At 51.6% G+C, this 27618-nt stretch overlaps 1 protein-coding gene across 1 annotated transcript in view; it reads left to right on the top strand.

The window, feature by feature from the left end:
* The first annotated feature begins 10949 nt into the window (after positions 1-10949).
* LOC147105386 (voltage-dependent L-type calcium channel subunit alpha-1S-like) overlaps positions 10950-27618 on the top strand; it is a 78824-nt gene continuing 62155 nt past the window's right edge. The window contains exons 1-5 of the mRNA XM_086011806.1: positions 10950-10966; positions 11313-11464; positions 12419-12503; positions 15052-15212; positions 17033-17258. Of these exons, the coding sequence (XP_085867932.1) occupies positions 10950-10966; positions 11313-11464; positions 12419-12503; positions 15052-15212; positions 17033-17258 (641 nt within the window). The remainder of the gene's footprint in view (positions 10967-11312; positions 11465-12418; positions 12504-15051; positions 15213-17032; positions 17259-27618) is intronic.

The raw sequence follows: 27618 nt of genomic DNA, 5'->3' as shown, positions 1-27618 counted from the left end.
ACTCGCCCGCTCACTCCCCACACCCTTTAATATCCCACCCAGACTAATCCCACTCGCCCGCTCACTCCCCACACCCTTTAATATCCCACCCAGACTAATCCCACTCGCCCGCTCACTCCCCACACCCTTTAATATCCCACCCAGTCTAATCCTACTCGCCCGCTCACTCCCCACACCCTTTAATATCCCACCCAGACGAATCCCACTCGCCCGCTCACTCCCCACACCCTTTAATATCCCACCCAGTCTAATCCTACTCGCCCGCTCACTCCCCACACCCTTTAATATCGCACCCAGACTAATCCCACTCGCCCGCTCACTCGCCACACCCGTTAATATCCCACCCAGTCGAATCCCACTCTCCCCCTCACTCCCCACACCCTTTAATATCCCACCCAGTCTAATCCCACTCGCCCGCTCACTCCCCACACCCTTTAATATCACACCCAGACTAATCCCACTCGCCCGCTCACTCCCCACACCCGTTAATATCCCACCCAGTCGAATCCCACTCTCCCCCTCACTCCCCACACCCTTTAATATCCCACCCAGTCTAATTCCACTCGCCCGCTCACTCCCCACACCCTTTAATATCCCACCCAGACTAATCCCACTCGCCCGCTCACTCCCCACACCCTTTGACATCCCTCCTCGACTAATCCCACTCGCCCGCTCACTCCCCACACCCGCTAATATCCCACCTCGACTAATCCCACTCTCCCCCTCACTCCCCACACCCGTTAATATCCCACCCAGACTAATCCCACTCTCCCGCTCACTCCCCACACCCTTTAATATCCCACCCAGTCTAATCCCACTCGCCCGCTCACTCCCCACACCCGTTAATATCCCACCCAGTCTAATCCCACTCACCCGCTCACTCCCCACACCCGTTAATATCCCACCTCGACTAATCCCACTCGCCCGCTCACTCCCCACACCCTTTAATATCCCACCTCGTCTAATCCCACTCTCCCCCTCACTCCCCACACCCTTTAATATCCCACCCAGTCTAATCCCACTCTCCCCCTCACTCCCCGTACCCTTTAATATCCCACCTCAACTAATCCCACTCGCCCGCTCCCTCCCCACACCCTTTAATATCCCACCTCGTCTAATCCCACTCTCCCCCTCACTCCCCACACCCTTTAATATCCCACCCAGTCTAATCCCACTCTCCCCCTCACTCCCCACACCCTTTAATGTCCCACCCAGACTAATCCCACTCACCCGCTCACTCCCTGCACCCGTTAATATCCCACCTCGACTAATCCCACTCACCCGCTCACTCCCCACACCCTTCAATATCCCACCCAGTCTAATCCCACTCTCCCCCTCACTCCCCACACCCTTTAATATCCCACCCAGACTAATCCCACTCGCCCGCTCACTCCCCACACCCGTTAATATCCCACCCAGTCTAATCCCACTCTCCCCCTCACTCCCCACACCCTTTAATATCCCACCCAGACTAATCCCACTCGCCCGCTCACTCCCCACACCCGTTAATATCCCACCTCGACTAATCTCACTCGCCCGCTCACTCCCCACACCCGTTAATATCCCACCTCGACTAATCCCACTCTCCCGCTCACTCCCCACACCCGTTAATATCCCACCCAGACTAATCCCACTCCCCCTCACTCCCCACACCCGTTAATATCCCACCTCGTCTAATCCCGCTCGCCCGCTCACTCCCCACACCCTTTAATATCCCACCTCGACTAATCCCACTCGCCCGCTCACTCCCCACACCCGTTAATATCCCACCCAGACTAATCCCACTCTCCCCCTCACTCCCCACATCCGTTAATATCCCACCCAGACTAATCCCACTCGCCCGCTCACTCCCCACACCTGTTAATATCCCACCCAGTCTAATCCCACTCGCCCGCTCACTCCCCACACCCTTTAATATCACACCCAGCCTAATCCCACTCGCCCGCTCACTCCCCACACCCTGTAATATCCCACCTCGACTTATCCCACTCGCCCGCTCACTCCCCACACCCTGTAATATCCCACCTCGACTAATCCCACTCGCCCGCTCACTCCCCACACCCGTTAATATCCCACCTCGACTAATCCCACTCGCCCGCTCACTCCCCACACCAGTTAATATCCCACCTCGACGAATCCCACTCACCCGCTCACTCCCCGTACCCTGTAATATCCCACCCAGTCTAATCCCACTCGCCCGCTCACTCCCCACACCCTTTAATATCCCACCCAGTCTAATCCCACTCTCCCGCTCACTCCCCGTACCCTTTAATATCCCACCTCGACTAATCCCACTCGCCCATCACTCCCCACACCCTTTAATATCCCACCTCGACTAATCCCACTCGCCCGCTCACTCCCCACACCCTTTAATATCCCACCTCGTCTAATCCCACTCTCCCCCTCACTCCCCGTACCCTTTAATATCCCACCTCGACTAATCCCACTCGCCCGCTCACTCCCCACACCCTTTAATATCCCACCTCGTCTAATCCCACTCTCCCCCTCACTCCCCACACCCTTTAATATCCCACCCAGTCTAATCCCACTCTCCCCCTCACTCCCCGTACCCTTTAATATCCCACCTCGACTAATCCCACTCTCCCCCTCACTCCCCACACCCATTAATATCCCACCTCGACTAATCCCACTCGCCCGCTCACTCCCCACACCCGTTAATATCCCACCTCGACTAACCCACTCTCCCGCTCACTCCCCACACCCGTTAATATCCCACCCAGTCTAATCCCACTCTCCCCCTCACTCCCCACACCCTGTAATATCCTACCCAGTGTAGTCCCACTCGCCCGCTCACTCCCACACCCGTTAATATCCCACCTCGACTAATCCCACTCTCCCCCTCACTCCCCACACCCGTTAATATCCCACCTCGACTAATCCCACTCCCCCTCACTCCCCACACCCGTTAATATCCCACCCAGACCAATCCCACTCCCCCTCACTCCCCACACCCGTTAATATCCCACCCCGACTAATCCCACTCGCCCGCTCACTCCCCACACCCGTTAATATCCCACCTCGTCTAATCCCGCTCGCCCGCTCACTCCCCACACCCTTTAATATCCCACCCCGACTAATCCCGCTCGCCCGCTCACTCCCCACACCCGTTAATATCCCACCTCGTCTAATCCCGCTCGCCCGCTCACTCCCCACACCCTTTGATATCCCACCTCGACTAATCCCACTCGCCCGCTCACTCCCCACACCCGCTAATATCCCACCTCGACTAATCCCACTCTCCCCCTCACTCCCCACACCCGTTAATATCCCACCCAGACTAATCCCACTCGCCCGCTCACTCCCCACACCCTTTAATATCCCACCCAGTCTAATCCCACTCGCCCGTTCACTCCCCACACCCGTTAATATCCCACCCAGTCTAATCCCACTCGCCCGCTCACTCCCCACACCCTTTAATATCCCACCCAGTCTAATCCCACTCGCCCGCTCACTCCCCACACCCGTTAATATCCCACCTCGACTAATCCCACTCGCCCGCTCACTCCCCACACCCTTTAATATCCCACCTCGTCTAATCCCACTCTCCCCCTCACTCCCCACACCCTTTAATATCCCACCCAGTCTAATCCCACTCGCCCCCTGTGGTAAACCACTGTTTGTATTCCTGTTTGTCATGTTTGTATTCCACTGTGTACATGCCTGGACATGCCTCGGCTGACTCCTCCCACAGGTCCTAGTATAAAGGTGACTGCTCCCCAGCCCTTTGTATTTCTGGACCGGTCGACCACTCGAGGCAGAGCTCCATTCTGTTGTTAATAAAAGCCTTTAGTTACTCTTCTAACTCTCAGTCTTTTATGAGTAATTGATAGCGCATCACCCCCTCACTCCCCACACCCTTTAATATCCCACCCAGTCTAATCCCACTCTCCCCCTCACTCCCCACACCCTTTAATATCCCACCTCGACTAATCCCAGTCGCCCGCTCACTCCCCACACCCTTTAATATCCCACCCCGACTAATCCCACTCGCCCGCTCACTCCCCACACCCGTTAATATCCCACCTCGTCTAATCCCGCTCGCCCGCTCACTCCCCACACCCTTTAATATCCCACCCCGACTAATCCCGCTCGCCCGCTCACTCCCCACACCCTTTAATATCCCACCTCGTCTAATCCCGCTCGCCCGCTCACTCCCCACACCCTTTAATATCCCACCCCGACTCATCCCACTCGCCCGCTCACTCCCCACACCCGTTAATATCCCACCTCGTCTAATCCCGCTCGCCCGCTCACTCCCCACACCCTTTGATATCCCACCTCGACTAATCCCACTCGCCCGCTCACTCCCCACACCCGCTAATATCCCACCTCGACTAATCCCACTCTCCCCCTCACTCCCCACACCCGTTAATATCCCACCCAGACTAATCCCACTCGCCCGCTCACTCCCCACACCCTTTAATATCCCACCCAGTCTAATCCCACTCGCCCGTTCACTCCCCACACCCGTTAATATCCCACCCAGTCTAATCCCACTCGCCCGCTCACTCCCCACACCCTTTAATATCCCACCCAGTCTAATCCCACTCGCCCGCTCACTCCCCACACCCGTTAATATCCCACCTCGACTAATCCCACTCGCCCGCTCACTCCCCACACCCTTTAATATCCCACCTCGTCTAATCCCACTCTCCCCCTCACTCCCCACACCCTTTAATATCCCACCCAGTCTAATCCCACTCGCCCCCTGTGGTAAACCACTGTTTGTATTCCTGTTTGTCATGTTTGTATTCCACTGTGTACATGCCTGGACATGCCTCGGCTGACTCCTCCCACAGGTCCTAGTATAAAGGTGACTGCTCCCCAGCCCTTTGTATTTCTGGACCGGTCGACCACTCGAGGCAGAGCTCCATTCTGTTGTTAATAAAAGCCTTTAGTTACTCTTCTAACTCTCAGTCTTTTATGAGTAATTGATAGCGCATCACCCCCTCACTCCCCACACCCTTTAATATCCCACCCAGTCTAATCCCACTCTCCCCCTCACTCCCCACACCCTTTAATATCCCACCTCGACTAATCCCAGTCGCCCGCTCACTCCCCACACCCTTTAATATCCCACCTCGACTAATCCCACTCGCCCGCTCACTCCCCACACCCGTTAATATCCCACCTCGACTAATCCCACTCACCCGCTCACTCCCCACTCCCGTTAATATCCCACCTCGACTAATCCCACTCTCCCCCTCACTCCCCGCACCTGTTAATATCCCTCCCAGACTAATCCCACTCGCCCGCTCACTCCCCACACCCATTAATATCCCACCTCGACGAATCCCACTCTCCCCCTCACTCCCTGCACCCGTTAATATCCCACCCAGACTAATCCCACTCGCCCGCTCACTCCCCACACCCGTTAATATCCCACCTCGACTAATCCCACTCGCCCGCTCACTCCCCACACCCTGTAATATCCCACCTCGACTAATCCCACTCGCCCGCTCACTCCCCACACCCGTTAATATCCCACCCAGTTTAATCCCACTCGCCCGCTCACTCCCCACACCCTGTAATATCCCACCTCGACTAATCCCACTCGCCCGCTCACTCCCCACACCCGTTAATATCCCATCTCGACTAATCCCACTCGCCCGCTCACTCCCCACATCCGTTAATATCCCACCCAGTCTAATCCCACTCGCCCGCTCACTCCCCACACCCTTTAATATCCCACTCAGTCTAATCCCACTCTCCCCCTCACTCCCCACACCCGTTAATATCCCACCCAGTCTAATCCCACTCGCCCGCTCACTCCCCACACCCGTTAATATCCCACCCAGTCTGATCCCACTCGCCCGCTCACTCCCCACACCCTTTAATATGCCACCCAGTCTAATCCCACTCTCCCCCTCACTCCCCACACCCTTAATATTCCACCCAGACTAATCCCATTCGCCCGCTCACTCCTCACACCCGTTAATATCCCACCTCGACTAATCCCGCTCGCCCGCTCACTCCCCACACCCTGTAACATTCCACTTTAGTCTAATCCCACTCTCCCCCTCACTCCCCACACCCTTTAATATCCCACTCAGTCTAATCCCGCTCGCCCGCTCACTCCCCGCACCCTTTAATATCCCACCCAGTCTAATCCCACTCGCCCGCTCACTCCCCACACCCTTTAATATCCCACCCAGTCTAATCCCACTCTCCTGCTCACTCCCCACACCCTGTAATATCCCACCCAGTCTAATCCCACTCGCCCGCTCACTCCCCGCACCCTTTAATATCCCACCCAGTCTAACCCCACTCGCCCGCTCACTCCCCACACCCTGTAATATCCCACCTCAACTAATCCCACTCTCCCCCTCACACCCCACACCCTTTAATATCCCACCCAGTCTAATCCCACTCTCCCCCTCACTCCCCACACCCTTTAATATCCCACCCAGTCTAATCCCACTCGCCCGCTCACTCCCCACACCCGTTAATATCCCACCCAGTCTAATCTCACTCTCCTGCTCACTCCCCACACCCTTTAATATCCCACCCAGTCTAATCCCACTCGCCCGCTCACTCCCCACACCCTTTAATATCCCACCCAGTCTAATCCCACTCGCCCGCTCACTCCCCACACCCTTTAATATCCCACCCAGTCTAATCCTACTCGCCCGCTCACTCCCCACACCCTTTAATATCCCACCCAGACGAATCCCACTCGCCCGCTCACTCCCCACACCCTTTAATATCCCACCCAGACTAATCCCACTCGCCCGCTCACTCCCCACACCCTTTAATATCCCACCCAGACTAATCCCACTCGCCCGCTCACTCCCCACACCCTTTAATATCCCACCCAGTCGAATCCTACTCGCCCGCTCACTCCCCACACCCTTTAATATCCCACCCAGACGAATCCCACTTGCCCGCTCACTTCCCACACCGTGTAATATCCCACCCAGTCTAATCCCACTCGCCCGCTCACTCCCCACACCCTTTAATATCGCACCCAGACTAATCCCACTCGCCCGCTCACTCCCCACACCCGTTAATATCCCACCCAGTCGAATCCCACTCTCCCCCTCACTCCCCACACCCTTTAATATCCCACCCAGTCTAATTCCACTCGCCCGCTCACTCCCCACACCCTTTAATATCCCACCCAGACTAATCCCACTCGCCCGCTCACTCCCCACACCCTGTAATATCCCACCTCGACTAATCCCACTCTCCCCCTCACACCCCACACCCTTTAATATCCCACCCAGTCTAATCCCACTCTCCCCCTCACTCCCCACACCCTTTAATATCCCACCCAGTCTAATCCCACTCGCCCGCTCACTCCCCACACCCGTTAATATCCCACCCAGTCTAATCTCACTCTCCTGCTCACTCCCCACTCCCTTTAATATCCCACCCAGTCTGATCCCACTCGCCCGCTCACTCCCCACACCCTTTAATATCCCACCCAGTCTGATCCCACTCGCCCGCTCACTCCCCACACCCTTTAATATCCCACCCAGTCAAATCCCACTCGCCCGCTCACTCCGCACAACCGTTAATATCCCACCCAGACTAATCCCACTCGCCCGCTCACTCCCCGCACCCTTTAATATCCCACCCAGTCTAATCCCTCTCGCCCACTCACTCCCCACACCCGTTAATATCCCACCCAGTCTAATCCCACTCGCCCGCTCACTCCCCACACCCTTTAATATCCCACCCAGTCTAATCTCACTCTCCTGCTCACTCACCACACCCTTTAATATCCCACCCAGTCTAATCCCACTCGCCCGCTCACTCCCCACACCCTTTAATATCCCACCCAGTCTAATCCTACTCGACCGCTCACTCCCCACACCGTTTAATATCCCACCCAGTCTAATCCCACTCGCCCGCTCACTCCCCACACCCGTTAATATCCCACCCAGACTAATCCCACTCGCCCGCTCACTCCCCACACCCTGTAATATCCCACCCAGACTAATCCCACTCGCCCGCTCACTCCCCACACCCTTTAATATCTCACCCATTCTAATCCCACTCTCCCATCACTCCCCACACCTTTTAATATCCCACCCAGTCTAATCCCACTCTCCCCCTCACTCCCCACCCCCTTTAATATCCCACCCAGTCTAATCCCGCTCTCCTGCTCACTCCCCACGCCCGTTAATATCCCACCCAGTCTAATCCCACTCGCCCACTCACTCCCCACACCCTTTAATATCCCACCCAGTCTAATCCCACTCTCCCGCTCACTCCCCACACCCTTTAATATCCCACCCAGTCTAATCCCACTCTCCTGCTCACTCCCCACACCCTTTAATATCCCACCCAGTCTAATCTCACTCTTCCCCTCACTCCCCGTACCTTTTAATATCCCACCCAGTCTAATTCCACTCTCCCATCACTCCCCAAACCCTGTAACATTCCACTTTAGTCTAATCCCACTCTCCCCCTCACTCCCCACACCCTTTAATATCCCACCCAGTCTAAACCCACTCTCCTGCTCACTCCCCATACCCTTTAATATCCCACCCAGTCTAATCCCACTCTTCCCCTCACTCCCCACACCCTTTAATATCCCACCCAGTCCAATCCCACTCTCCTGCTCACTCCCCATACCCTTTAATATCCCACCCAGTCTAATCCCACTCTCCCCCTCACTCCCCACACCTATTAATATTCCACCCAGACTAATCCCACTCTCTTGCTCACTCCCCACACCTTTTAATATTCCACCCAGTCTAATCCCACTCTCTTGCTCACTCCCCACACCCTTTAATATTCCACCCAGTCTAATCCCACTCTCCTGCATACTCTCTGACATGAATCAGTCATCCATGAAAGAAAGACTTATGAAATAATACTGAGCGGCCTATGGGTGGCGCTGTCCAGGGAGAGTATAAATACTCGGGCACGGGCCCAGCTCGTGCAGGACATTCTTAACGGGAACTAGTGAAGGACACAACTAGACCTCCATGTTGTAAAACAGTTGATTAAAGCTTTGTTTAACGCTTAGACCAAGTGCCGAGTAGTTTTCTTACGTCACTCTCCATACCATTTAATATCCCACCCAGTCTAATCCCACTCTCCTGCTCACTCCCCGTACCCTTTAATATCCCACCCAGTCTAATCCCACTCTCCTGCTCACTCCCCATACCCTTTAATATCCCACCCAGTCGAATCCAACCCTCTTGCTCACTCCCCATACCCTATAATGTCCCACCCAGTCTAATCCCACTCTCCCCCTCACTCCCCATACCCTTTAATATCCCACCCAGTCTAACCCCACTCTCCTGCTCACTCCCCACACCCTTTAATATTCCACCCAGTCTAATCCCACTCTCCTGCTCACTCCCAATACCCTTTAATATCCCACCCAGTCTAATCCCACTCTCCTGCTCACTCCCCACACCCTTTAATATCCCACCCAGTCTAATCCCACTCTCCTGCACTCCCCATACCCTTTAATATCCCACCCAGTCTAATCCCACTCTCCTGCTCACCCCCACACCCTTTAATATCCCACCCAGTCCAATCCCACTCTCCTGCTCACTCCCCATACCCTTTAATATCCCACCCAGTCTAATCCCACTCTCCTGCTCACCCCCCACACCCTTTAGTATCCCACCCAGTCCAATCCCACTCTCCTGCTCACTCCCCACACCCTTTAATATCCCACCCAGTCTAATCCCACTCTCCTGCTCACTCCCCACACCTTTTAATATTCCACCCAGTCTAATCCCACTCTCCTGCTCACTCCCCACACCCTTTAATATTCCACCCAGTCTAATCCCACTCTCCTGCTCACTCCCCATACCCTTTAATATCCCACCCAGTCTAATCCCACTCTCCTGCTCACCCCCCACACCCTTTAGTATCCCACCCAGTCCAATCCCACTCTCCTGCTCACTCCCCACACCCTTTAATATCCCACCCAGTCTAATCCCACTCTCCTGCTCACTCCCCACACCTTTTAATATTCCACCCAGTCTAATCCCACTCTCCTGCTCACTCCCCACACCCTTTAATTTCCCACCCAGTCTAATCCCACTCTCCTGCTCACTCCCCACACCCTTTAATATCCCACCCAGTCTAATCCCACTCTCCCCCTCACTCCCCATACCCTTTAATATCCCACCCAGTCTAATCCCACTCTCCTGCTCACTCCCCATACCCTTTAATATCCCACCCAGTCTAAATCCCACTCTCCCGCTCACTCCCCATACCCTTTAATATCCCACCCAGTCTAATCCCACTCTCCTGCTCACTCCCCATACCCTTTAATATCCCACCCAATCTAATCCCATTGTCCTCATTGCCATACCCTTTAATAATTTATATTCAGTTAAAAAAAAACTGGCAATAAAAGGCTGTTCTCGGTAAACGTGACCGTGAAGCTGTCGGATTGTCGTATGGAACCCAACTGTTTCCCTAATGTCCTTTAGGGATGGAAACCTGCCGTCCTTACCCGGTCTGGCCTGTGTCACTCCAGTCCCACACCAACGTGGTTGATGCGCAGCTACCCTCTGAACTGGCCCATCGAGCCAGTAAGTTGTACAAAACCTGTATTCTTAGAGCAACTAGGGATGGCCAATAAATACAGGCCTTGCCAGTGATGCCCACATCCTGAGAATGCTAAACAAATCTCTGTTGCGGTGCATTCATTCACAATCCTTGTCACAGTTTGCCATCCCCACTGATTTCCTGGCAGGATGGTGGGACCAGTGACTGCTTCCAGTCATCTCCAGTATTCGCACCCTGACTGACCAGTAATTCCCCCGATCGCTGATGTTTCTTTCACCCGGAATTTGTTTCAAGCTTTCTGTAATGTTGGAGGTGGTTGGGACTGAGTTCCTCCTGTGACCCTGAGCTGTTTACTTCATCAATCCCTGGAGAAGCCCTGTCATATTTCAGGTCCACTACACCACCATATCAATGTAGCAGGAGGGGCAGACAGGGGGCAGATGCAGTTCAATGTGAAGTAAGAAAAGGGGGCGGCAATACCATTGACTGGTGAGATCTAAAAGTATGGCTGATGTTATTTTTCGTAAAATTGATTATTTTGAAGTGCACTCGCTATTTTTATAGAACAGACCCTTCAGTCAAAAGACTCATCCGAAAAATGGCACCTCTGACAGTGCAGCACTCCCTCAGTACTGCACTGGGAGTGTCAGCCTAGTTAATGGGCTCAAGTCTCTGGAGTAGGACTTGAGCCCATGACCTTCTGGCTCAGAGGCAAGAGTGCTGGCCACTGAGCCACGCTAATTGGGGAGCATGTGTCTCCTCTGGAGGAATGACCTGCGACCTTCTTTCTGTGTGTAATCCAGGGAGTTCTCCAGAGAGAGAGAGAAGGCCAAGTCACGGGGAGATTTCCAGAAGTTCAGGGAGAAGCAGCTGCTGGACGAAGATCTGAAGGGTTACCTCGAGTGGATCACACATGCTGAGGACATTGACCTGGACCACATCAAGCATGGAGAAGGTGAGGAGCTGAGCAGAGTCCCTGGGGCCACGGGCAGTCACCTTCCCTGAGACCTTTACAATCCAAGCCTGGAAGTTGTGGCGGAGATTTGGTAGCAGAATGAGGCCTAATTCTCAGGCTGGATGACGAAACAGCTACCATCCACCCTTTGAGTTGGCAAACTTTTCACAACTCTTAATATTGTGCCTGCAGGTGCAGTTTGCCCTGTAGTATCCATTACACATGGAATACACCAGTCACTAAAGGTTTATTAGTCTGAGACTGCGTGGTTACACGGAACAGAAAATATCTCAGAAATCCTCAAGTCAGACCCCTCCTCCTCCCTGCTCTTCAAATAGTGTCTCGCCTCTAAGGCAGAAGGTTGTAGGTTCAAGTCCCACTCCAGAGACTTGAGCACGTAGTCCAGGCTGACACTCCAGTGCATTACTGAGGGAGTGCTGCACTGTCGGAGGTGCCGTCTTTAGGATGAGACATCAAACCGAGGCCCCGTCCGCTCTCTCAGGTGGATGTAAAAGATCCCATGGCACTATTCGAAGAAGAGCAGGGGAGTTCTCCCCGGTGATCCAACTTCACTAAAACAAATTATTTGGTCATTGCTGTTTGTGGGAGTTTGCTGTGCGCAAATTGTGCACCGCACAAGTGACTACACTTCAAAAGTACTTCATTGGCTGTAAAGTGCTTTGGGTGTCCTAAGGTCATGAAAGGGACTATAGAAATGCAAGTCTTTCTTTCTTTGGATCTTGTATGTCCACCTGTGTCGGTTTAACATCTCATCCGAAAGACGGCACTTCTGACAGTGCGGCGGTCCCTGAGGGAGTCTCAACCTGGATTATGACTCAAGTCTCTGGAGTGGGGCTTGAGCCCACGATCTTCTGACTCGGGCGAGAGTGTTATCACTGAGCCAAGGCTGATAATTTTAAATATGTGAATGTTGTGACTGCTCTGTCTCTGCAGGGATACTAGCATCAGATGAAACCGGCTCCATGGGCTCTCAGGAACTGCTCGAGATGGAGGGAATGAGCCTGCTCTCACGCATCATGTAAGTCAGCATTGACCAATCACAATCTGCCCCTCACCTATAACTGTGTGAAAGGTCAGCATTGACCAATCGCAATCTGCCCCTCACCTATAACTGTGTGCAAGGTCAGCATTGACCAATCGCAATCTGCCCCTCACCTATAACAGTGTGAAAGGTCAGCATTGACCAATCGCAATCTGCCCCTCACCTATAACTGTGTGAAAGGTCAGCATTGACCAATCGCAATCCGCCCCTCACCTATAACTGTGTGAAAGGTCAGCGTTGATCAATCACGTAGGTCTTGTAGGGTGTGGGGGAGAAGGGCTGCTGTAATGGTGCGATGAGGAGTTTATTTGTTGGATATAGAGGTGTAGGGGTCATGGTATTGGACTAGGAACCCGGAGGTCATGAGTTCAAATCTCACCACAGCAAAGCTGTGAAACTAAATTCCGGAATATATGTCAGCTGTGGCTCAGTGGGCAGCACGCTTGCCTCTGAGTCAGAAGGTCATGGGTTCAAGCCCCAACCCAGAGACTTGAGCATGTAATGCAGGTTGACACTTCAGTGCAGTACTGAGGCAGTACCTTCACCACATGGACTTCAGAGGTTCAAGAAGGTGGCTCACCACCACCTTCTCAAGGGCCTTGCCAGCGATGCCCACATCCCATGAACGAATAAAAAAACCCGAGGCTCTCTCAGGTGGATGTAAAAGATCCCACGGCACTATTTGAAGAAGAGCAGGGGACTTCTCCCCAGTGTCCTGGGGCCAATATTGATCCCTCAATCAGCATCACCAAAAACAAATGATCTGGTCATTATCTCATTGCTGTTTGTGGGATCTGACTTGCGCAAATTGGCTTCTGCGTTTCCTACATTACTACACTTCAAAAGTACTTCATTGGCTGTGAAGCGCTTAGGGATGTCCTGAGGTTGTGAAAGGTGCTATATAAATGCAAGTTGTTCTTGTGGGCTGACCATGAAGCTGTTGTAAAAACCCAACTGGTTCACTGACGCCCCTTGGAGCAGGGAACCTGCCGCCTTTACCCAGTCAGGCCTATTGTGACTCCAGTCCCACACTATGTGGTTGAATCTATGGACTGGTTGCCCATATGGGCTGGAGCAATGCTCTTCACTTCAGCCCTGACCGATTTCGCTGGGTAGGTGGTGGTTATTGATGCAGGAGGGTCTCCTGGAGGGATTACTACTGCCACCAGGGCCTGGCCTCAGAATCCCAGCCCAGGAGAGGCGGCCGTGTCCTGAGAGAGTCAGAGGAGCCCTGAAGATCAAGGGCAGCTGGCAGCCTTCTAGGCCTCCGCAGAGACTGACTGCCTTGGCACATGGCGGGAAGGGAAGGGAAGGGAAGGGCTGGGTAGGAGGAGGAGAGCTAAATTCTGGACACAGAGGTGGGGGTGGGGCCTCACCACTTGATTTTTGCCTCGTGCTCTGCTGTTATCCTGTGCTTGATCGCCATGGAGAATCCAGCGCTGCGTGTCCTTCGGGTAATCAAGCCTTGCCCACATCGCACAAAGCAATAACCGAAGTGGGGATGAGGTGGCCGGAGGGTTAAGGCGCTGGACCGCTAATCCATTGTGCTCTGCACGCATCGGTTCAAATTCCATCCTCATCGGGATTGCATTTAAGACTCTTTTTTTGTTCAAAAAAGGGGAGAAGGATAAATTTGACAATTATAGGCCAGTCAGTTTAACGTCGGTGGTGGGGAAACTTAGAAACAATAATCCGGGATAAAATTAATAGCCACTCGGACAAGCACAGACTAATAAAGGAGAGCCAGCATAGGTTTGTTCAGGGCAAATCGTGTTTGATGAACTTGATTGAGTTGTTTGATGAGATAACAGAGAGGGTGGATGAGGGCAGTGCAGTTGATGTTCTGTATATGGACTTTCAATAGGTGTTTGATAAAGTGCCACATATTAGGCTTGTTAGCAAAATTGAAGCCCATGGGATAAAAGGGGCAGCAGCAGCACGGATACAACATTGGCTACGGGATAGAGAACAGGGAGTGGTGGTGAATGGCTGTTTTTCAGACTGGAGGGAGGTACACAGTGGTGTTCCCCAGGGTTCAGTACTGGGACCACTGCTGGTTTTGATATACATTAATGACTTGGACTTGAGGTACAGGGCACAATTTCAAAATTTGCAAATGAAACGAAACTTGGAAGTGTAGTGAACAGTGAGGAAGATAGTCATAGACTTCAGGAGGACATAGACAGGCTGGTGGAATGGGCGGACACGTGCCACAGATTTAAGGTGATTGGCAAAAGAATCAGAGGCGACACGAGGAAAGACTTTTTAATGCAACGAGCGGTTAGAATTTGGACTGCGCTGCCTGATAGGGCGGTGGATACAGATTCAATAGTAGCCTTCAAAAGGGAATTGGATAAATACTTGAAGGAGAAAAAATTGCAGGGATATGAGGAAAGAGCGGGGGAGTGGGACTGACTGGATTGCTCTTCGGAGGAGCCAGCGCAGACCCTTTGGGCTGAATGGCCTCCTCCTGTGCTGTACTGTTCTATGATTCTAAGAGCTGTCTCTGCTGGTTGTCCTGCAGCTGGCGATCTCACAGGTGGAATCGGATGTTCAGGCGGAAGTGCAGGGAGCTGGTGAAATCCAAGTTCTTCTACTGGCTCGTGATATTCCTGGTTTTCCTCAACACTCTGATGATAGCGACGGAGCATTATCGTCAACCCGACCGGCTGACCAACGTGCAGGGTGAGCACCTTGAGTCAGCATCGCTGCTGGAACAAAGCCCCATACTCCGGCAACAGAGCCCCACCCCCCCCCCCCCGCCGGCAACAGACCCCCCACCCCCTCCGCAGCAACAGACCCCCGCCCCCTCCGCGGCAACAGACCCATGCCCTCCCGGTAATAGAGCCCACCCCCCTGTAATATCACGCTCTCGATCCCTCTTTCCCCCTGTGTTGATAACACTCTCTCTATTCCTCTCCCCGTGCTGATAACACTCTCTCTATCCCTCTCTCTCTCCATGCTGATAACACTCTCTCTATCTCTCTCTCTCTCCCCGTGCTGATGACACTCTCTCTATCCCTCTCTCTCCCCGTGTTACCTCTCCCCCCATGCTGATAACACTCTCTCTATCCCTCTTTCTCCCCGTGTTATCTCTCTCTCCCCGTGCTGATGACACTCTCTCTATCCCTCTCTCTCCCCGTGTTACCTCTCCCCCCATGCTGATAACACTCTCTCTATCCCTCTTTCTCCCCGTGTTATCTCTCTCTCCCCGTGCTGATGACACTCTCTCTATCCCTCTCTCTCCCCGTGTTACCTCTCCCCCCATGCTGATAACACTCTCTCTATCCCTCTTTCTCCCCGTGTTATCTCTCTCTCCCCGTGCTGATAACACTCTCTCTATCCCTCTCTCTCCCCGTGTTACCTCTCCCCCCGTGCTGATAACACTCTCTCTATCCCTCTCTCTCCCCGTGTTATCTCTCTCTTCCCGTGCTGATAACACTCTCTCTATTCCTCTCCCCGTGCTGATAACACTCTCTCTATTCCTCTTCCCGTGCTGATAACACTCTCTCTATCCCTCTCTCTCCCCGTGCTGATAACACTCTCTCTATTCCTCTCCCCGTGCTGATAACACTCTCTCTATTCCTCTTCCCGTGCTGATAACACTCTCTCTATCCCTCTCTCTCCCCGTGCTGATAACACTCTCTCTATTCCTCTCCCCGTGCTGATAACACTCTCTCTATTCCTCTTCCCGTGCTGATAACACTCTCTCTATCCCTCTCTCTCCCCGTGCTGATAACACTCTCTCTATTCCTCTCCCCGTGCTGATAACACTCTCTCTATTCCTCTCCCCGTGCTGATAACACTCTCTCTATTCCTCTTCCCGTGCTGATAACACTCTCTCTATCCCTCTCTCTCCCCGTGCTGATAACACTCTCTCTATTCCTCTCCCTGTGCTGATAACACTCTCTCTATTCCTCTCCCTGTGCTGATAACACTCTCTCTATTCCTCTCCCCGTGCTGATAACACTCTCTCTATCCCTCTCTCTCCCGTGCTGATAACACTCTCTCTATCCCTCTCTCTCCCGTGCTGATAACACTCTCTCTATCCCTCTCTCTCCCGTGCTGATAACACTCTCTCTATTCCTCTCCCCGTGCTGATAACACTCTCTCTCCCGTGCTGATAACACTCTCTCTATCCCGTGCTGATAACACTCTCTCTATCCCTCTCTCTCCCGTGCTGATAACACTCTCTCTATCCCTCTCTCTCCCGTGCTGATAACACTCTCTCTATCCCTCTCCCTGTGCTGATAACACTCTCTCTATTCCTCTCCCTGTGCTGATAACACTCTCTCTATTCCTCTCCCTGTGCTGATAACACTCTCTCTATTCCTCTCCCCGTGCTGATAACACTCTCTCTAGCCCTCTCTCTCCCGTGCTGATAACACTCTCTCTATCCCTCTCTCTCCCGTGCTGATAACACTCTCTCTATCCCTCTCTCTCCCCGTGTTATCTCTCGACCCCTCTTGCTCAGTCTACCTCTCTATTTCTCTCTTGTACTGCAGACAATGCCAACAAGGTTCTGTTAGCCCTGTTCACGGTGGAGATGATCCTGAAGATGTACAGCCTGGGCCTGCAGGCCTACTTTGTGTCTCTGTTTAACCGGTTTGACTGCTTTGTGGTGTGTGGAGGAATCCTGGAGACCATTCTGGTGGAGGTGAGGGTAATGTCTCCACTGGGAATCTCTGTCCTCCGATGTATCCGTCTCCTGAGAATCTTCAAAATCACCAGGTATGGTTTGTGGGATAGAAGCAGTGAGTCCATGCAGACAATGTGCAGATATTGGGGCCAGTTCCTATTGAGGTTCTAATTCTGCCTGAACCACAGGAGCTAATAGCACAAGTCTCCAGTCGAACCTTATTTGCATAGTTAGTCACCGCTCCAGTTGCATACTCAGGTGGGGCTAGGGACGGCATTACTGGAAAACTGTGTGCGAGACAAATTTAAAGGGATGGCAACAATTTAAACGTGTGGAAGGACGGAGTCCAAACATTGACCAAGCTTTTGTAGAGCATTAAAAGGCAGGTCAACCCATCAGCAACCTTTGCTAAGATGAAGGTCTGGGGATTAAGCAGTGGCGGGGAGGGTGAAGGGAAAGGGTGCAGACCTAAGCCAACACTGGGCCTCCTCTAACATGCATCTTGGTCGAAAGAATGAGGCGAGGCAATACAAACTAAATGGTACAATTTTAAAGGGGGTGCAGGAACAGAGAGGCCTGGGGGTGGACGTACACACATCTCTGAAGGTGGCAGGACAAGTTGAGAAGGCTGTTAAAAAAGCACACGGGACCCTGGGTTTTATAAACACAGGTATAGCGTACAAAAGCAAGGTAGTTATACTAAACCTTTATAAAACACTGGTTAGGCCTGAGCTGGAATATTGTGCCCAATTCTGGGCACCACACTTTAGGAAGGATGTGAAGGCCTTAGAAAGGGTGCAGAAAAGATTTACTAGAATGGTTCCAGGGATGAGGGACCAGTTATACGGAGAGATTGGAGAAACTCTGATTGTTCTCCTTAGAGCAGAGACGGTTAAGGTGAAATTTAACAGAGGTGTTCAAAATCATGAAGAGTAAATAAGGAGAAACTGTTTCCACTGGCAGGAGGGTCGGTACCCAGAGGACACAATTTAAGGTCATTGGCAACAGAAGCAGAGGGGAGATGAGGTGGAATTTTATTTATGTAGCGAGTTGTTGTGATCTGCAATACACTGCCTGAGAGTGGAGGAAGCAGATTCAATAATAACACTCAAAAGGGAATTGGAAAAATTTGCAGGGCTATGGGGAAAGAGCAGGGGAGTGGGACAAACTAGATAGCTCTTTTAAAGAGCCGCGGTAGTGTGTTCTACATTTGCTGACGGTGTGTCAGACTCTCTTGCTGATGGTGTGTTAATGACGCTCTTTGTTCACTGCCGCAATTCGCTAAACCAAGTGCCATGGTTCATTGATGTGTTGGGAGCTATAATTCTTCCTTTTCATAAGAACATAACAAGAATTAGGAACAGGAGCAGGTCATACGGCCCCTCGAGCCTGCTCCGCCATTCAATAAGATCATAGCTGATCTTCGACCTCATCTCCACTTTCCTGAACTATCCCCATATCCCTTGATTCCCCGAAAGTCCTAAAATCTATCTATCTCCGCCTTGAATATGCTCAACGATTCAGCATCCACAGCCCTTTGGGGTAAAGAATCCCAAAGTTTCACAACCCTCAGTGAAGAAATTCCTCCTCGTCTCAGTATTGACTGGCCGACCCCTTATCCTGAGGCTATGCCCCCTAGTTCTAGACTCTCCAGCCAGGGGAAACAATCTCTCAGCATCTACCCTGTCAATCCCCTTCAGAATAAGAACATAAGAACATAAGAAATAGGAGCAGGAGTAGGCCAATCGGCCCCTCGAGCCTGCTCCGCCATTCAATAAGATCATGGCTGATCTGATCCTAACCGCCAATCTACTATCACAGAACCATCTCCTGAATCTAACAGAATTAGACACACGAAATAGGAGCAGGATCAGGCTACACGGCCCCTGGGCCCGCTCCGCTACCCACAGGGCCATGTCCGATCCGAACCTAGACTCATGCCCAAATTCCTGCCCGCTCCCCGTAACCCTTAATTCCCTTTACTTCTAGGAAACTGTCTATTTCTGTTTTAAATTTATGTAATGATGTAGCTTCTACAGCTTTTTGGGGCAGCATATTCCATGGACCTACCACCCTCTGAGTGAAGTAGTTCCTTATCATCTCAGTTTTGAAAGAGCAGCCTCTTATTCTAAGACTATGCCCCCTAGTTCTAGTTTCACCCATCATCGGGAACATCCTCCCCGCATCCACCCGATCCAACCCCTTCACAATCTTATATGTTTCAATAAGATCGCCTCTCATTCTTCTGAACTCCAATGAGTAGAGTCCCAATCTACTCAACCTCTCCTCATATGTCCATCCCCTCATCCCCGGGATTAACCGAGTGAACCTTCTTTGTACTGACTCGAGAGCAAGTATGTCTTTTCTTAAGTATGGACACCAAAACTGTATGCAGTATTCCAGGTGCGGTCTCACCAATACCTTGTACAACTGAAGCAATACCTCCCTATTTTTATATTCTATCCCCCTAGCAATGAAAGCCAACATTCCATTGGCCTTCTTAATCACTTGCTGCACCTGCATACTAACCTTTTGAGTTTTGTGCACCAGGACCCCCAGATCCCTTTGTACTTCAGTACTTTCCAGTTTCTTGCCATTAAGATAATAATTTGCTCTACGATTGCAACTGTTCGGAGGCCTACAGACTATGCCCACTAGTGTTTTTTTCCCCTTATTATTCCTTATCTCCACCCAAACTGTTTCATTATCCTGATCTTTTGACCCAATATCATTTCTCTGTATTACAGTGATTCCTTCCTTTATTAACATAGCCACCCCACCTCCCCTTCCTTCCTGCCTGTCCTTCCTGATCGTTAAATAACCTGGTATGTTTAATTCCCAGGCATTGTCACCCTGCAGCCATGTTTCTGTAATGGCCACAAGATCATACCCATATGTAGTTATTTGTGCCATTAACTCGTCTATTTTGTTACGAATGCTACGTGCATTCAGATAGAGAACTTTCAAATATGTTTTGTGACACTTAGTTCCTGCTTTTGCCCTTTTTATTACTTTACCTTTTACTCCATAACTTCTGCCCCTTCCTGACACGCTCTGGTTTTTAATTTCCCCACTGCTACCTAAGTCTATGACCTTCTCTGTTGTCATTTTTATTATTTGCTCTCAAGGAACCTCCCCCCCACTAGTTAGTTTAAAGCCCTCTCTACAGCCCTAGTTATATGATCCGCCAGGACTCTAGTCCCAGCACTGGCCAAGTGAAGCCCGTCCCAACGGAACAGCTCCCTCCTGCCCCAGTACTGGTGCCAGTGTCCCAGGAAGCAAAACCCATTTCTCCCACACCAGTCTTTGAGCCACGCATTTAACTCTCTAATTTTATTTGTCCTAGCCAAATTCGCTTGTGGCTCAGGTAATAACCCTTGAGGTTCTGTTTTTTAATTTGACCCCTAGCTGCTCATACTCCTTTAACAGAACCGGCTTCCTAGTCCTATCTACGTCGTTTGTACCAACATGGACCACGACAACTGGATCCACCCCATCCCACTGCAAGTTTCTTTCCAGCCCAGAGGAGATGTCCTTAACCCTGGCACCGGGTAGGCAACACAGCCTTCGGGACTCTCGCTCTCTGCTGCAGAGAACTCTATCTATTCCCCTAATAATACTATCCCCTACCACTACAACATTTCTATTTACTCTCCCCTCTTGAATGGCCCCCTGTTCCACGGTGCTGTGGCCAGGTTGCTCATCCTCCCTGCAGTCCCTGCTCCTGTCCCCACAGGGAGTAAGAACCTTGAACCTGTTGGATAAGAGCAAGGGCTGCGGCTCCTCCAACACTACCTCCTGGATCCCCGTACCTGCCTCACTCGTAGTCACACTGTCCTGTCCCTGACCATGGGCTACATCTGAATTAATTAACTTCATAGGTGTGACCACCTCCTGAAACACAGAGTCCAGGTACTTCTCCCCCTCCCTGATGTGTCGCAGTGTCTGAAGCTCAGACTCCAGCTCATCAACACGGAGCTGGAGTTCCTGTAGCAGCAGACACTTGTCACAGACGTAATCACCTTGAGCCTCAATGGGGTCCACCGGCTCCCACATCTCGCAACAGTAACACATCACCTGCTCCAGTCTATGTAATTAATTAAATTTTTTATTGTTAGTTATGGACACCCTCTGCCCGATTTTAGATGCTAGTATCCCCTTTAATTAATTGATTTAAATTAAATCAATCCTTCTAATTACACCAGTTAAATGGTTTACCAACAGTCACTCTGCACCAGAAAGGCCTTATTAACTACAACCCACAGAGTTAAAGTTTGAAAAGAGCACCTAACACCCCACTTACCCTAACTCACACTTACCCAAACTCTCAGCACTCTCTGCTGACTCGCACTCAGTGCTAGCACTGGTCTTTTTATACTGTTTGTTTGTTTACAGCCAAATGAGTCACCCCTGCTGATTGGTTAGAAAACTGGTTTCCACTGCCTGCTGTGCCAATTTACTCCTACTGCAGTGTAACCTTGTTTTACTCTTCTTAAACCAACAGAATCCCAAATATTTAACTTTTCCCCTTTACTTAAACTGCTTAAGTAATCTTATCAAGAATGATTTAAAGAGAAATAACAATTAAAGAACTCTCACACTTACCCAAACTCACAGCACTCTCTGCTGAATCTTGTATGTTTCAATGAGATCACCTCTCATTCTTCTGAAGTCCAGAGAGTATCGGCCCAATCTACTCAATCTCTCATCAGACAACTCTCTCATCCCAGGAATCAATCTCGTGAACCTTCGTTGCACCGCCTCTTAAGGCGAGTATATCCTTCCTCATAAGGAGACCAAAACTGTGCCCAGTACTCCAGGTGTGGTCTAACCAAAGCCCTGTACAATTGCAGCAAGACTTCCTTACTCTTATACTCCAACCCCCTTGTGTTGTGTCTCAAGGGGTTTTATACCCTTACCTATATAACAATTAAGAAGGACTCCGGGGTGACGAGTTTAGTTAACGGCCATTTTATTTACAATGTGCTTCTTCACTCAATGCACTACATTTTCCATAGTGCATTGCAAATCACCACTACGGTATCCCATGTGGGACAATTCTAATACACATTCAATATACACAACATATTTCCTCCCCCTTAAAATAGAATGTCCACAAAACAGGATAACTGAAAATGATTATAACTTTGGAAGAGAGGGTAGACTGCCTCTACATTCCACTAACCCTGGGGATTATTCTGCCCCATGCACACAGGTTAGCACTAACTGTAACTAAGGCGCTCTGGAGTCTGCCTTTCTCTTTGGGGGTAACGCCTAGTCTCAGGAGCAGGCTCTGGCTGGCTCTCCCGTGACCCTGCAGGCGTGGCTTCCTCCCTCGATGGCACAAGAGTGGATGGTGCCACCGTCTCAGGGTCGGACGACCAGTCCCTGCTGGAGCCCCCAGCAGGTCCTTGATCCTCTGTTTCTTGGGCTACCTGTGGCGACTGTCTTGGCAGTAACTGGTCTACATGCCGTCTCCATGTTCGGATCGTCTCTGGTGCGGACTCGGTATGAAACGGGGCCCGTCTTTTGAATGACCGTAGCCGGGATCCACCGCTCCGGGGTGGTGTAGTTACGCGCGAGGACTTTGCCCCCCACCACAAAATGTCGTTCTTTGGACCTCTGAGCTCGTCTGCTGACTTGATCCTGCTGATTGGCGTGCACCACTGCTTCTGTGGACGTTGGCCTCAGCAGGTCAAGGCGTGTCCGTAGCTGCCTTCCCATGAGTAGGTAAGCAGGAGATGCTCCAGTCGTAGCATGAGGCGTGTTTCGGTATTCCAGCAAGAAAACATTCAGGCGCTGCTTTAGAGGAGCATCACTTCTTGCCGCTTTCAATGCGCGTTTCAGCGTTCTGACAAATCTCTCCGCCAATCCATTCGTGGATGGATGATAAGGCGCGGAGAACGTGTGCTGGATTCCATTGCTCTTGAGGAACTCCTCCATCTCCTGGGATGTGAACTGTGTTCCATTGTCGGTTACGATCTGCTCCGGCAGACCAAATCGCCCGAACATCTCTCTCAGAGTCGCGATGGTTTTCTCCGTAGTGGTAGTGGACATTACTGCAACCTCCGGCCATTTGGAATGGGAGTCCACCGCGACCAGGAACATCGCTCCTTCCACTGGTCCCGCGAAGTCCAGATGGATCCATTGCCACGGTGTCGCCGGCCATTCTCATGGATGCAGTGGCGCTGCTCTTGGCGTATCCCTGGTTGTCTTGCATGATGGGCATGATTTCGCTTCAACTTCAATTTCATGATCCAGACCGGGCCACCAGAAGTAGCTTCGTGCCAGCTCCTTCATCCGGACAATACCACAATGTCCTGAGTGCAGCTCGTTGAGGACATGTTTCCGCAGCTTTGGTGGTATGATCACTCGCATGCCCCAAAGGAGGCATCCTGACGTGACAGACAACTCCTTCCCTCTTGACAGGTAAGGTAGGAGCTCAGGTGGTGCGTCTGACACCCGTGATCCATCTCCTCGCATCACCCAATCCAGCACCTTGGATAGCGTAGGGTCCACTCTGGTCTCTTTCTTGACCTGCTGGGGCATTGCTCACCATGTCAAAGTAGAAAATCTTCTGCTCACAGCCTTCAGAGGGCACAGGCAGCGGAGGTCTTGACAATCCGTCCGCATTGCCATGTGCTGCTGACCTCCGGTATTTGATGTTGTAATTGTGAGCGCTTAACATCAGCGCCCAGCGCTGCATCCTGCACGCTGCCAGGGAGGGTATTCCTGTGTGTGGACCAAAGATCGATGTCAGAGGACGATGATCCGTCAGCAAGGTGAATTTCCTTCCGAACAAGTAGTGATGGAACTTTTTGATTCCAAAGATGATGCCCAAAGCCTCTTTTTCGATCTGCAGGTATTTCACCTCCGCCTTGCTCAGGGACCTTGACGTGAATGCAATCGGCTTCTCTTTGCCTGAGGGAACGATGTGGGACACGACCGCGCTGATGCCATAAGGCGACGCGTCACAGGCCAGCTGAATCTGCAACGACAGGTCAAAGTGCGTCAACACTCTGGGGTCAGTCAAAGCTGCTTTGGCTTTCTTGAATGCAGCTTCGCACTCCTTCGTCCACGCCCAGGCCTTGCCCTGACACAGCAACTCATGTAATGGCTTCAACAGTAATGCCAGCTGTGGAATAAACTTTCCATAATAGTTCAGGAGACCTAAGAATGACCACAGCTGGCCGACTTTGTAGGTGCAGGAGCGTCGGCAATGGCTTTCACTTTCGACGGTGCTGTGTGTAGGCCGTCCGCGTCGATGACATGGCCTAGGTACTCCACTGATGGCTTGAAAAATTCGCATTTGTCCTTGCGAACGCGTAAGCCATATTCTTCAAGTCTTCCCAGTGTCTTCGTCAGGTTCTGCAGATGCTCGTTGTCGTCCTTTCCTGTGACAAGGATATCGTCGAGATAACATTGTACCCCTGGAATGCCGCTTAAGATCTGGTCCATAGCCCGCTGAAACAATGCTGGTGCTGACGTTATACCAAAGGGTAGGCGGCAGTACCTGTAGAGGCCCTTGTGGGTGGTGATGGTGAGGTACTTCTGTGAGTCCTCTTCTACATGCATCTGCAAGTAGGCTTGGCATAGATCAATCTTGCTAAACTTCTGACCACCTGCTAGACCTGCGAAAAGATCTTCAATGATGGGGAGGAGGTACTGTTCAGCTAAGAGCACAGGATTCACTGTTACTTTGAAATCTCCACATAAGCGAACCACGCCGTCACTCTTCATCACTGGTACCATGGGCATGGCCCACTCACTGTGCGAAACTGGCACCAGGACCCCTATCTTGACCAGACGCTCCAGGTCAGCCTCCACCTTTGGTCTGAGGGCGTAGGGAACATTCCTGGCCTTCAGGAATCGTGGCTAGCTGTCAGGCTTCACCTTGAGTTTGACCGTAATCCCCTTCATACTCCCCAATTCTCCGTCAAAGACAGCCGCATGCTTTGTCAACACTGCCGCTAGCCCCGCCTCTTCGACTGACACCGCATTCACTTTTTTCCAATCCAGATGAATTTTCTCCAACCATGGCCTGCCCATCAGGGATGGATAGTCACCCTTGACCACGTAAACTGGCAGTATCACGGTTTGTCCATGAAGCTCCACCTTGACCTCTGTCTTACCCAGCATTGGGACTGTTTCCCCAGTGTAGGTCTTTAAAATGAGCTTGGCCGGCGTCAGTGATAGGTGGTTCAGTTTTTCTTTGAATAGCTTCTCTGAAATCAAGGAGACAGCGGCCCCCGTATCCAGCTCCATTTTGACCGGTATTCCATCTAGTAGTGGAGTGACTCCATAGCCTGATGAGCCTCCATTCACCGTTAACACATGGAGATTCAGCTCCCCATCAGAGTCTGTGTCACTGTCTTCCTGTTCTTGTTTCACCACGTGTAGGTTTTTCTTTTTAGAACGCCAGTTGGATGTGTTTCCTTGTTTGTTTTTTGTGTGTCTCTGTGTAGGATTGTTTGCTTTGCCCTTTACACACACGTTCAATGTGTCCTTTCTTTTCACATTTCCGACAGGTCAGGTCTTTACACCAGCAGTCAGATGGCTGATGACCTGACCTTCCACATCTGTAACACTCTCTGGCGCCCCTTGCATGCTTATCCGGTGTAGCTGCTACCCTGTGCACTCTTGTTGCAGCCCCCAACAGCTGTGCATCTTTAGCTGCTAACTCCATAGACACAGCGAGCTCCACTGCTGATTTAAGCGTCAGTTTGTCAGTCGTGAGCAAGCGCTTCTGTGTTGCTTCACATCTTAATCCACACACAAACCTATCACGGACAGTGTCATTTAGAGTTTCACCAAACTCACAATGCTCAGTTAGCTTCTTTAGCACTGCAACATATTCGGCTATGGACTCACCCTCCCCTTGGTTTCATTTGTAAAACCTGAACCTCTCGGCAATCAGCAGCGGCTTGGGTGTGAAATGTGTTTCCAAAACTTCCACAATCTGATCATATGTCTTAGCGCCGGGCTTATCCGGGTGCATCAAACTCCGTAACAAGCCAAATGTTTTTGCTCCGATCACACTGAGGAACGTCGCCATTTTCACGTCATCTTTAATGCCATTTGCAGTCACGGAAAATCCGAAACGCTCTGTATAAGCACTCCATTGCTCCGCCGTTTCATCAAATGGTCCAAACGCTCCGGTTAGCATAGCTATTTTGTTATTTTTTTAATCTTTACAGTCCTTTTCCTCCACTTTTTAAAAATTTTTTACAGTCCTTTTCCTCCACTTCGTTTCACTGTATCATTACTCCCCCCCCCTTATTTGTGTAACACACGAACCGCCACCTTTACGAGGCAATTGCATCAGCACTAAACTGCGGGCGCGCCATTAAGAAAAGACAGGAACTTCTTACTTTAAACATCGCCGATTCCAGTGCAAAGTGATGCGCAAGTCCGTCATCCTCGTCGCCAGTTTTGTTGTGTCTCAAGGGTTTTTATACCCTTACCTATATAACAATTAAGAAAGACTCCGGGGTGGAGAGTTTAGTTAACGGCCATTTTATTTACAACTAGCTGGAGTACCGGCGTTGCCGAGGGAAATGAAGAAACCTCTGCAACTCCAAGTGTGGTTAGGAGAGAGAGAGGGAGGGGGGGAAGGAGAGAGAGGGGGAAGGAGAGGGAGAGAGAGAGAGAGGGGGAAGGAGAGAGAGAGAGAGAGGGGGAAGGAGAGAGCGAGAGGGGAAGGAGAGAGCGAGAGGGGGAAGGAGAGAGCGAGAGAGGGGGAAGGAGAGGAGCGAGAGGGGGGAAGGAGAGAGCGAGAGGGGGGAAGGAGAGAGAGAGAGAGGGGGAAGGAGAGAGAGGGGAAGGAGAGAGAGAGAGAGGGGGAAGGAGAGAGAGAGAGGGGGAAGGAGAGAGAGAGGGGGAGGAGAGAGAGAGAGAGAGGGGGAAGGAGAGAGAGGAGGGAAGGGAGAGAGAGAGAGAGGGGGAAGGAGAGAGAGAGAGAGGGGGAAGGAGAGAGAGAGAGAGAGGGGAGAGAGAGAGAGAGGGGAAGGAGAGAGAGGAGGGGGAAGGAGAGAGAGAGGGAAAGAGAGAGAGAGGGGAAGGAGAGAGAGAGAGAGGGGAAGGAGAGAGAGAGAGAGGGGGAAGAGAGAGAGAGAGAGGGGGAAGGAGAGAGAGAGAGAGGGGGAAGGAGAGAGAGAGAGAGGGGGAAGGAGAGAGAGAGAGAGGGGAAGGAGAGAGAGAGAGAGGGGAAGGAGAGAGAGAGAGAGGGGGAAGGAGAGAGAGAGAGGGGGGAAGGAGAGAGAGAGAGGGGGAAGGGAGAGAGAGAGGGGGAAGGAGAGAGAGAGGAGAGAGAGAGAGAGAGAGGTGGGAAGGAGAGAGAGAGAGGGGGAAGGAGAGAGAGAGAGGGGGAAGGAGAGAGAGAGAGGGGGAAGGAGAGAGAGAGAGGGGAGGAAGGAGAGAGAGAGAGGGGGGAAGGAGAGAGAGAGAGAGGGG

Source organism: Somniosus microcephalus, chromosome 18 (genome assembly GCF_052327205.1).
Source record: "Somniosus microcephalus isolate GS21.2 chromosome 18, FLI_Smic_1.0, whole genome shotgun sequence".
Lineage (NCBI taxonomy): Eukaryota > Metazoa > Chordata > Chondrichthyes > Squaliformes > Somniosidae > Somniosus > Somniosus microcephalus.
This window is presented reverse-complemented; position numbering and strand designations above follow the sequence as displayed.